This window comes from Sorex fumeus, unplaced genomic scaffold, assembly GCF_029834395.1.
Source record: "Sorex fumeus unplaced genomic scaffold, SorFum_2.1 ptg000014l, whole genome shotgun sequence".
In the NCBI taxonomy this organism is placed as follows: domain Eukaryota; kingdom Metazoa; phylum Chordata; class Mammalia; order Eulipotyphla; family Soricidae; genus Sorex; species Sorex fumeus.
In genome coordinates this window covers 31,303,864-31,315,922 of record NW_026606071.1, presented here as the reverse complement: position 1 = coordinate 31,315,922, position 12,059 = coordinate 31,303,864, and the positions used below count along the sequence as shown (strand labels likewise).

The window sequence follows — 12,059 nt, the reverse complement described above, 5'->3', positions numbered from 1 at the left end:
CACTATCATCCCATTGTGTGTCCAATGCAAAATATAATAGCAGTGTTCTGGCATTGCCAGTTTTTGTTAAACTTAACACCTTAGTTATTTTATCACCTATGTAATCAATTCCATGCATTAAAGTATTTTGTTTAAAAGATCTGAAGTAGGGGCTAGAGCAATAGCACAGCGAGTAGGGTGTCTGCCTTGCACACGGTCGACCCGGGCTCAGTTCAATTCCCAGCATCCATTTGGTCCCCTGAGCACTGCCAGGAGTAATTTCTGAGTGCAGAGCCAGGAGTAACTACTGAGCACCGCCGGATGTGACCCAAAAAGCAAAAAAAAAAAAAAAAACATTGAAGTAGATCATTGAAGGATTTGTGGGTTTTGGTTGAAAAGCAAAACATCAGGAAACTTCACTAAATAGCTGTTTCCCAAGTTGCAAAAGCAGGAAACCATCCCTCACTTCTTATTTATTTTCACAGAGAAGATATACCATCACAGTTTTATAAATAGATTAAAACCTAAGAAATTATTCCTCAAATAACTTTTTGATACATGCACACATGTTTTATGATTAGGGGGTGGAAGAAAAGATTCAAGTGACCATAAACCATTACACATAGACTTGTGTGTGAGTGTGTGCACACAAACACACACACACACACACACACACACACACACACACACACACACCACAATGTGGCACCTTACAATGGGAGACAGAATAATAGGCTCTAAGGTAGAGGTATTGGAAAGAAAAGTAAAAGTCTGAAAAAGAAATTATGTTTAAACTCCAAAATTTTCAGTCATTCTGTTTACTTCGACCACAGTATGTGTTGCCGCCTAGAAGCTCCCTACATACATTATCCATTATCCCAAAAAGCAGATTCTCCACTGACAGGAATCCACAGTGAACACCCACACTAATACGCATATGAAAGAAATGCCAGTTCTGAGTTTTGACTAAGACAAAGAACTGAAGATCTTTAGTTACTGACTTAAAATAATCTATCTTTACTTCTGGACAGAAGTTCTCAACCAAATATGCCTAATAATCTGAAAAAAATATAATTTAAAACTAGTGCAAGATAAGGACATAGAGAGAAAGAATATAAAAATAGAGAAATAAATTCAAGGAGAAGAAAGCCATTTTTTAAAACTATCTTCATTAAGGAGGTTGAAACAAATATTATGTGAATGTATTAGTATACATTACTAGGCTTCTATGCATCCTGGGGGGAAAACTACTGAGAACAAGAAATAAAACTTGGAAATGAAAAATGAAATTCTCAAAAATAAAAACAAAGTTGCTTGACTGACAATGATAAACTGGATAAAGGCAATTCCTGTGGAGCTAAAAGGCAAATTTGAGAAGATAGATCAGAATAAAAAACAAACATAAGACATATGAAAAATATGACAAGGATATTTTTAATATTTATGTAAGAAGTGTAAAATGATTTTCAGAAATGGCAAAAAAAGAAACAACGAATTTAAGTACACAACACAAACTAAATTTTCTGAGCTAAAGGCATATACTGTCTGTAATATTTTAAAGTCCTTTTTGTGTGTGGATGAAATGAATGATGGATGAAATACTAAAGCAAATAGATAAAAGTTTATCTCGCTGCATTCTGATGAAAAGTGACAAATCCTTTTTTTTTTAAAAAAATGTGATTATAGAGAACATAAAAATGAGAATATTAAAGTGAAAATTTCACTGAAGCACCATGATTCAGTACTTCTTATATTCCAAAAGAAGCATTAGCCCACTTGCCAAATGTTTAAGCATTTAATGAAAAACAGTAATTTAACTCTTTTACATCCTTTATACTCATCACAGATCAGACAAGAGTTAAGAAGCAACTGGTATGTAAGGAAGAGAAGGTCAACATAAGCGAAAGCTTTATCTCTAAAAGCTGCACATCAGGACAAGAGTGTACCATGGTCCCAAACCTACAGGAGAAACTCTAGAAAGACCCACAGGAGCTGAAAACTATTATTTGTGGCTGCAAAGTACAGCTTTTATGCCTACATTGCAGTGTGCAAATAACAGAGAAATTACTCAAAGAAAATATTTTACCACACATTCAACAATGGGCCACAGAAACTGAAATTTAAGAACCATACACTGAAACTAGTAGATATATTGGTCAAAAAAAAAAAAAAACAAGTTTAGAATGGTCAGTAGAATAACCTAACAGGCAAATCACACCAAATCAGAAAGGCTGTGTGACAAGAGGGAAACGAGGAAGCCTAATGCGAAACAGTAATGGTCCAGAAATAAAGTTACTAAGGAGCTGTAAGAGAATCTGAAGGCCTCATGATAGTGCCCATGAAAATAATAACTTTACATATCTAGCAGTGATCATAAGGTTGTTGAAATAAAATATTTTCCGTTCCTCCTATCTCTCTACCCTTGTTAGTAAACAAGCAAATTGAAAAGGATAGGAAGAGAAAGCAGCAAAAGATCCACTAATGTTCCCTTTCCCTCTGCTATTATCTCCTTTAAAAAAATAGACTTCAGGGAGAGGCCCACTAAACAAGCTGCCATGCTGGAGAAGCTGACTCCCCACCCAAAGGTTAGAAAGCAGCTAGGCAGACTCCCAAAAAAGCAACAAGTTAATCTCCCCAACTCAGTATAGCTCCTCCAGAGATCTCCCTGGAAGTGGGGAGGACACTGAGAGTTAAGTAGAACAGCAGCACCCTCAGCATACAAAAGGAACGATGGGAAAGCAGTACAGAACCCAAGAAAGGCAGTGTGCAAGGACTGTAATCCTGAGGACTCAATCAGTAATAGCCACCTATATCATCTCTCTGGAAAGGAGTCAGCTGGGAGATGCATAGTATGTTTAATGAGCTCAAAGAAACTATGGAATGGACCACCAACAAAACACCAGAGGATATGAGGATGGAAATGAGAAAATGACAATCAGAAATGAAAGAACTGAAAAACATGGCAGGTGAAATGAAAAACTCACTGGGAGGCCTTTTCAGCAGAGTAATAGCTGCTGAGGACAGAATCAGTGAGATGCAAGAGGAGGTGCCGAAAGCCTCCAGACAACAGCAGAAGATGCAAAAAAGCCTCAAATGAAATGAAGAAGTGACAAGAAGAATGTGGGATGAATTCAAGAGGAACAACATAAGTATCACTGGAGTCTCAGAGGACCAGGAAGATAATCCTGATGAAGAAGCAACACTCAAAAATATCACTGCTACAAAATTCCCAGAGTTGGAGGGAGCATGCACCACAATCAGGAGGCCCAAAGGGAACCAGCTGAGAGAGGACAAAATAAAATACTCAGAGACACATCCTAATCTGAAAGGTGAAAAGCATGGACAGAGACAGCAGACTAAAAGCAGCAAGATCAAAGAAAGAAATTATATACAATGGGGGATCCTTAAGATTGACAACAGATTTACCAAAAGAAACCCACCAGGTTCAAAGATAAATGTGGGAGAGAACAAAAATAAAACAAATCAAAGCCAAAAAATCTCAATGAAATGATAACTTCACCAAGAATACTTTACCCATCCAGACTCATTCAGATTTGAAGGAACAATACACAACTTCACAGACAAACATCTACTCCAGATCTTCACAGACTCAAAACCATCTTGACAAGAACTAAAGAGCTACTTAAAGACAAGATATGTCCCATATAAATGCCAAATTCCTGCAGAAAGTTGGAACAAAACTTGTTAACAATAATATTCTCAATGTCAACCACCTAAGTGCACCAATTAAGAGACAAAAGATGACAGGATAGATTAGAAAATGGAATCTAACATTCTGCTGCCTACAGGAAACACAAATGAATAGTCAGAGCAGTAAACAAAGACTGTCAAAAATGCAAGATAACCCTTCAAGCAAAAGTATTCCTCAAAAAGGCCAGGGTGGCCAGAATTAGACTGGTATCAGGTGACACAGACTTTAGCCTCAAAAAGGTTGTTAAGAGACAGCAATGGTCATTTCTTAATGGTCCAAGGTCATGTACATCAAAAAGAACTCACAAGCTTCAACATATATCCACCTAATGAAAGAACAGATAATACTTAAAACAATTGCTAATATACTTGAAGAAAGACACTGATAGCAACACAATAGTAGTTGGAGACTTTAAGACTCCTGTCACCTCTCAATAGATGAACTAGACTAAAGCTCAGTAAAGAAATACTACTAGCTGTAAAGGAAGAAATGGAAAAGAGTGTAGATAGATGATAGATAGATAGATAGATAGATAGATAGATAGATAGATGATAGATAGATAGATAGATAGATAGATAGATAGATAGATATGCCCCAAAAGCTGAATATACATTCTTCTTCAATACTCATGAAATATTCTCCAAGATAGACCACATTTGGGAAATAAAACATACCTCCACAAATTCAAGAGGATAGAAGTTCTATCATAACATTCTCAGATCATGATGAATTGAAAATAGTTAATCACAAATAGAAATGGAGAAACAACGCTAATACCTGGAAATTACACTGTTTACTATTGAACAACCAGTGGGTTAGAAAATAAACTGGTGAGGAAATACAAAGATTCTGGGGAAAAAAAGGGAAAAATTGTGACACAGCAAAAGCAATGGCAAGAAGAAAGTTCATAGGTATACAAGCATTCATCAGAAAGGAAAAAAGGACCCACATAAATAACTTGACCGCACAACTTAAGAAACTAGAAAATGACCTATGAAAGGAGTTTAAAGAAGGGAGGAGGAAGGTAAAACTAAAACTTGGAGCAGAAATTAATGAACTGGAATCTAAAAAAAAAATCCAAAAGTTCAATGAAACCAAAAGCTGGTTCTATAAAAGAAATAAACAAGATCAATAAACTACTAGCAAGACTCACAAAGAGAGAGAACACTAATAAATCGAATCAGAAATGAATGACAGGACATTACAAAAGATACTACCTAAATTCAAAGAATTATCAGAGATGACTTTAAGAATCTTTATACCACAAAAGGAGAGAACCTAGAAGAAATGGATAGATTCCTGGACTCCTATGACCTATCAAGGTTGAACCAAGATGATTTGGAATATCTGGAAAGATGGGAAATTGAAATGGTAATCAAAAGTTTTCTCAAAAACAAAATTCAGGTCCCAATAAATTCACACAAAAAGATGCTTGGTGTGACTAATAAGGGAAATGAAATCAATATCCCAGTACGCTATTAAGATATGAGTTCACACCTACTAAAGTGACTATAATCAAGAAGCTATAAAAAGTTTTGAGTATTTAGAGCAGAATACTGGTGAACTCTTAATGGGAACAGCTTTATATGCTAAGATAATTCAAAATAGAAAAGATAAATATTTTATTATATGTGAGATATGAAAAAGCCAAACTCAAAACTCAATGTAGAATAATGGCCATAAAGGGGTGGAGTGACTGGTACAGAGATGTTAACTAAGAGGTCCAGACTAGCAGGACAGAGAACGCCCTAGGTTAAATACTAATAAACGGACTGACAAATGACAGAAAATATCACTTTTTTCTACACATAACAATTTTATATGGTTGAAATTTTGTTTGTAGATCATGTTAAATATTTTAATGCAACAGAAATATAGTGTTCATAAATTAGTAATGACTTTACGGTATATTTAGTAGCTTTTATAACAGAAATTGCCAGTCTTACCCTACATCAATGACACAGAATCTTACTAAGCAAAAAGCACTCAACATACAGATCAACCAATCATTTCTGAGCATGATATCTAATCTTATTGCATAAGAAGAGAAAATAGATCCTGGAGAAAATCACCACATTAGCCCTCAAAATGCTTATTTCTTAATTTGCCTTAACACAAGAACAAATAAAGTTGTGGAAATAAAGATTACCCAGATGAGAAAAGTCTTACTGGAAATAACAAGGTCTATCTACTACCACTGCCTACATTTGCCTAAAACTGAAATGAAAGGCAGGTGGAGGAGAGGAATGGTTTGTGGTGGCAAAGGGTCAACGTGATTCTTGAGGAGGTTGATCACTTAGTGAAGGTGATGGTAGGCGAGGATAGAGGAGGAATCTACTTCAACTGCCGTAAGTGAATAAATTAGTAGGGATAACAGAACAGTAAACGATTCAGCTGAGTACCAGAAAAAAAATTACCAAAGTCTAGTAAAATCTAACATACTTACTTCTATTTTAAATAAATATCACATATGAGGTTTCTAAGCATACCTTGAAGATAAAATATTTGTGATACTATGTAAGTAAATTACTTATTGTTATATACTTTTCTGTAAATAATTCCTTGTTCTTACATAATGACTATGAGTAAAAAGCTGTTACATTGGAAATGTTTTCATTTTTACATGATTGTCAGATTTCTTAGAATTCAAACAAAATCTAGACTACCTACATTCACATGTTTATTTCTTCCTCACTTTTTAAAATACATATATGTAATTTCATTTTTCTTTGGTCATTACAGGAAATTTTAACTGTCAACCTCATTGCAAAGCAAAGGCACTCAGGTATAAAGCAGTTCTTAAGGAGGGGTATAATTCTTTCCACTGCCTTTTAAAGATAACTAAGAAACATCTGGAGATAGATTATGAAAGATATAGAAGTTATTTCTTTCATTTCAGGATAATTTTAGGGGAAAGAGTGAGCAGGTGACTAAGCAGTCAGACTTAATGGAGAGAGAAGGCAGTGATTCATTGTCCGTGCCACCTAAGAAGCATGTGTCCATCAATCGCCTTTATACCTTTATATAATCCTTCATCTTTGGTTTAGGTTGTTTTCTGGCTTCAGAAAGACATTTTTGAGTAGGACTTTGCAGCACATTTTTCATTTTACGATTAGGAGCAACTACATGATAATACACTTTATTCTCGCATTTATGTAATCTATAAAACAAGATTAACCAACGTGGAAAAAATAGCCAGAATAATATATGTGGCTTTAAGCATTAAGCTAATATTAAAACCACTCTGGCAGTCTGGCAAACTCCCCGTGGCGTATTCAATATGCCAAAAACCAGTAACAATGATGAGTCTCATTCTCCTGACCCTGAAAGAGCCTTGAATGTGGCACTTTCTAAAATCTCAGGGCTAGGACGAAGGAGACGTTACTGGTGCTTGCTCGAGGAAATCGATGAACAACAAAATGACAGTGATACAGTGAAAACCACTGCAAAATGTTTTATGTTGAGCTCTCAATAAAATTTTCCAAAACTTCAGGGTGGCATTACTGATAGGTTAGTGAAATGGAACTCTGAGACATTGGAGAAATTTTAAATAAAAATAAAAAAGTTCGAGACTATTAGAGAATAGTATTCAACAACAAAATTTCCCAAATGGCAATGGATAATAAATAAAAGATTTTAAGGAACAATGTATTAATAAAATATTATTCTCTATACTTCTTAGAGATGAGAAAACCAGAATGGGAACAGGATAATTATCAAATATTGTTACACCAGTGCTCTCCTAACTCTTTTGAACTGAAGAGAAATCCTATCAAACTCATTTGAGGGAAAAATAAGAATAGTAAATTCTTTTCTGCACAATTCTTCATGTAGATTTACATACTTATTTATGTACATAATCCCCCCAGTAAAGAGAAAGGGAACTAAAATGAAAATAGTAACTAACTATAGGTTTCAAAAAAAGTAACAATATTTTGTAGTATAACAATACATTCTCACAGAAAAGAATTGGATGGATACAGACACATTCATATGTTTTTATGGCAAAACTCTCAAAGGTGCCTGAGGTTACAGAGATGATGAGGCACTTAGTTTCTTTCATGATATAATTCTTCTTATTCAGTACCAGTTCTAGACAAAGGAGAAAAAAATTCCATGAATAATCACTCACAAAAACATACAAACAGAAACTGCAAAGGTTTCCAAGAAAGCCTTTTCTCTCTTAAAGATGCTACAAATTAGAACCCCATGGGCTCTGGGAAGTCAGAGTCGAAGGAAAAGTGCCAATGATAAGAACTTGTTGGGATTAAGAAAAATAATTTCATTTTAATTCTTTTATTTTCCTCTTCAACAGTCAAGGGAGTCAACCTCATATAATATTTCAAATTAATAATGAGTATTTATGCTTCATTGGCTCTTTACTATACGTAACAGCCACTAATATAATCAGATACCATGTTTATTTTAAAAATTCATCATTTTGAGGTCTTTTATGTTTTTAAGAGTTTCCCTACACTCTTTAGAGAATGAACTTTCCTGGGCTGAGAGAACATTAAGAGGCGAATGCATTGCAGGAGGCCCATGTCCAGATAGAGCCAGGAGTAGTGCCTGGTCACTGTTAGGTCTGGCCACCAAAAATAAGATCAATTTTTATAGCAAATAATATCCAAGAATAACATGAAAATATCCCACATAGAGTTGCATAGGTTTTAAAATTTAATAAGCAAATCACCACCAAATGAAAATGCAGAATACCACTCTCCAAATTATTTTTCTATTTCATATAAGCTGTATTTATTACCTTACTATGCAATAAATTTTGTGTTTGTTAGTTAACTGGCTGCTAAGGAAATTAACAAACTGAGAACTTAATATTTAATTTAATCACAATTTAAAATTTCTAAATCTGCATCCAGTTCTATAATCTGAGTTATCTTTATGCATATTTTCCCCCCAGACCAACGAAATCCCTTTAATATTTCATGTACTTCAGAATGACTGGCAACAAAATCTATCATCTTTGAATGTATCCTAATTTAAAATGATTTTGAAACAGACATAAAATTCCGAAACTGTAATATTTTAAAGATGCTACTGAAATTTTTATTCCAATTATTTCTAAGAAATCAGAATATTTTTATTAATAAAAGTTCCTTCATTTGTATTATTGCTCCTTTACTATATCTTTTTTCTCTCTAGCTTCTTTCAATATCTTCTCACTTTACCCGATGAATAATGGATAATTCATATGGTTTTCCCATATTTTTAGTTATCTGCTTATTTAAAAAATTCTAAATAGAATTCTTTATATTGTGCTTGCAAATTTTAGATCACTTGATAATATATGTTAAGGTCCATCCCATTCTTTCTTCCCTTGACAAAACAATTACGTATATTTTATAGAAGAAAAACTTTCTCCTATTTCTCATTTCTTTAGAATAGATGGCTTTCTTTCACTTTTACACAGTAACAATGTAGCAAATTTTCATGTTGTTATATTTGTCTATACTATAATTTTTGTCTGAATTTTGTTCCAAGGTCACCTTCAAGGATTTTTATCTATTTATTAACATCACATTTTCTTTTAAATCCTAATGTTACTAAAACTTTCTACTTTAGCGTTTTTATCTTCAAAAACCAATACTTGGCCATATTAGTATAGGTTTTTATTTACCAACATTCTTTTATGTATGGTGTACACAGGTTCATATTTCTATAACATACAGAAATTTTAATTATTTGCTAGTCAGTTAGGGTTGGAGCAATAGCACAGCAGTGGGGCATTTGCCTTGTGCGCAGCCAGGCTGGCCAAGCCTGGTTAGATTCCTCCGCCCCTCTCAGAGAGCCTGGCAAGCTACCGAGAGTATCTCGCCCACACGGCAAAGCCTGGCAAGATACCCATGACGTATTCAATATGCCAAACACAGTAACAACAAGTCTCAAAAAAATGGACACATTACTGGGCCTGATCGAGCAAATCAATGAACAATGGGAGGACAGTGTTTGTTTGACTAGTCAGTTAATTATTATAATTCTGAACAACTGCATTACTCTGCAGAGTATTAATTGTGTTCTAGTAGATCAATTTGATGATCACCCTGAAATTCTAGGTTTAATTTTAAACTTTGCTGGTGTGGCTCATGGAAAGTCCTAAATATTTCTTCTAATTTTATAAGATCCAAATTCCAAATCTGACTTTCCCTAGGAATCGTGTAGACTTTGGTTTGGATTTTGTAAGATAGATAGAGCATACTGAAAGTTTATTACATTTCCAGGACTTCAGTGTCTCCCATTAATGTTTGGTCTCTGAAATACCCAGTATCGGCTTCATTCTATAGAATCCTATGGCTCTGGTCTCGTGAGTAGAGACCAACCATTAAATAAAGGATCATATTAAACTCCCTCACAAGCTGGCCACTGCTCATTTACTCAGTGTCCCTTCCTAAACATTCTACTGACAACTATGAAGTCAGTGCTTCGCTGGTTTAGTTCATCAAGAACTGTCATGCTCCCAAAAACTCCAGACTCACATGGAGTTGAGAATGGGTGACCTTCCCACCAATATCTCCCTGCACTTCCAGTAGCTTGGAAATCATGCCCATAACTGAACTGCTTCGGGAGCCATTTAAGCTCATTAACGGTCACGATCCACAGAGACTCACAAATAAACCTCAGAAGAGGAAAAGCAACAGGCCACAGGGACAGTTCTGGACTCCAAAGTCACCATCCAATTGAAAATTTAACTCTAGTTGTACGACCCTATTTAAAATCTTAGAATTCCTGGAGCACATGACCACATTCGTGACCATGCAACTTCTCATACTCTATACAAGGTCTTCTTGGCTCCAGGGTGATACAACAATCTTCACACACTTTCCTCTAAGGAAAGACTTTTTGGATAATCTTTATCAGATTATTCACAAAAAGCAATACAGAGCAATTATTATTTTCTGCTTTGGGGGCAGGCTTGGGGGATCTGGGTGGAATAACTCAAAACACTGTGGTGGGTAGGAGTAACAGCGGGTGGGATTGTTGTTGGAATATCGAACGTAATCAATTATTGTGAAGAACTTTATGAAAATAAAATAAAATAAAAAAGGAGGAAAAACAAACTGTCATGCTTTTAATGTGCGTGTGGGGGGAGGGGGATGGGTAGTCTCAGGTTCACATCCCACTGAGCTCAGAATTTAATCATGGCTACGCTCAGGAAATACTTCAGAGGGACACTATGCAACGCCTGGGATCAAATCAAGGTGGGACTACTAGATAAGCACCATAACCCTTGTGCTGTCTCTCCAGCCCTGCCATATTCATCTTGCCCTCCATGTCTAAGGTTATTGAGTTAGAAATTTTCCCAGGCAAAGAACTATGGCTATACACAGATCTCAACTGAATTATTTTCTATTACTTGACAATGACTTACGCTATTTTGTAATACCTGATAGTTGTCAACTCACTTATATAATTTTGTTGTGAAACTGTTCATAGGGAAGAAACTAATCAGGTATCAGGAGGTGAGAAACAAAAGCAAAAGACCTCTTATGACATGGGCAGAAGCAGAAATCTTTGTATTAAACTTTAGTCATATTTTTTCTCTAAGCCATACTTGCATTTCCTCAATATTTCTATTGCCATATTAGTCTATAAAACAGTTTACCATTTATTAACTTTTAAATTACATTAACTACCATTTAAATCTAAAATTTTAGTTCTGATAAGGTTGAGAAATCACCATCCTAATGAAAATTAAGTTACTGCTGTCTCACATTCTACATTTACCTCAAGAATAAAGAACATGTTAATTTTTCCCTGTTTCCATATGCCTCAGTGTTGCTTGAATTCCACCAATCTAAAAAAAATATAATTCAAAGATACTGATTTATATTCTATGACTTTAAAAGTTTAGGTAAGATGTAAATATGTATTGCAAAATATTAAAATATGTGTCTCTTGGTTTAATGTCCATGTTTTTTAAAAATCAAAACTAAAACATAACCAAAAAAATAAATTTCAGTTTAGTTTATATGAAAGTTACTAGTTTTCTATTGTGGAGAAGCATTTGAAATATTAACTTTAGTATAGTCAAAGTGGCATCTGCAATTGTTTGTTCATTGCAGCACTCTTTACAATAGTCAGAATCTGGAAAAAACCTGAGTGCCCGAGAACAGATGACTGGTTAAAGAAACTTTGGTACATTTACACAATGGAGTACTATGTAGCTGTTAGAAAAGATGAAGTTATGAAATTTACATACAAGTGGTACTACATGGAAAGTATCATGTTAAGCGAAATGAGTCAGAAAGAGCGGGATAGAGACAGAAAGATTGCATTCATCTGGGGAACATAAAGCAACAAAACGGGAGACTAACACCCAGGAATGGCTGAGATTAGTACGAGGAATTTTGCT

The 12,059-nt window shown here is 34.9% G+C and overlaps 1 protein-coding gene across 1 annotated transcript in view; it reads right to left on the bottom strand.

Annotated features, from left to right (window-relative positions):
* Positions 1 to 12,059, bottom strand: part of SPAG16 (sperm associated antigen 16) — a 1,095,878-nt gene that overhangs the window by 1,019,395 nt on the left and 64,424 nt on the right. Inside the window, 2 exon segments of the mRNA XM_056111979.1 lie at positions 6,710 to 6,813; positions 11,432 to 11,501. Coding sequence (XP_055967954.1) covers positions 6,710 to 6,813; positions 11,432 to 11,501 — 174 coding nt within the window.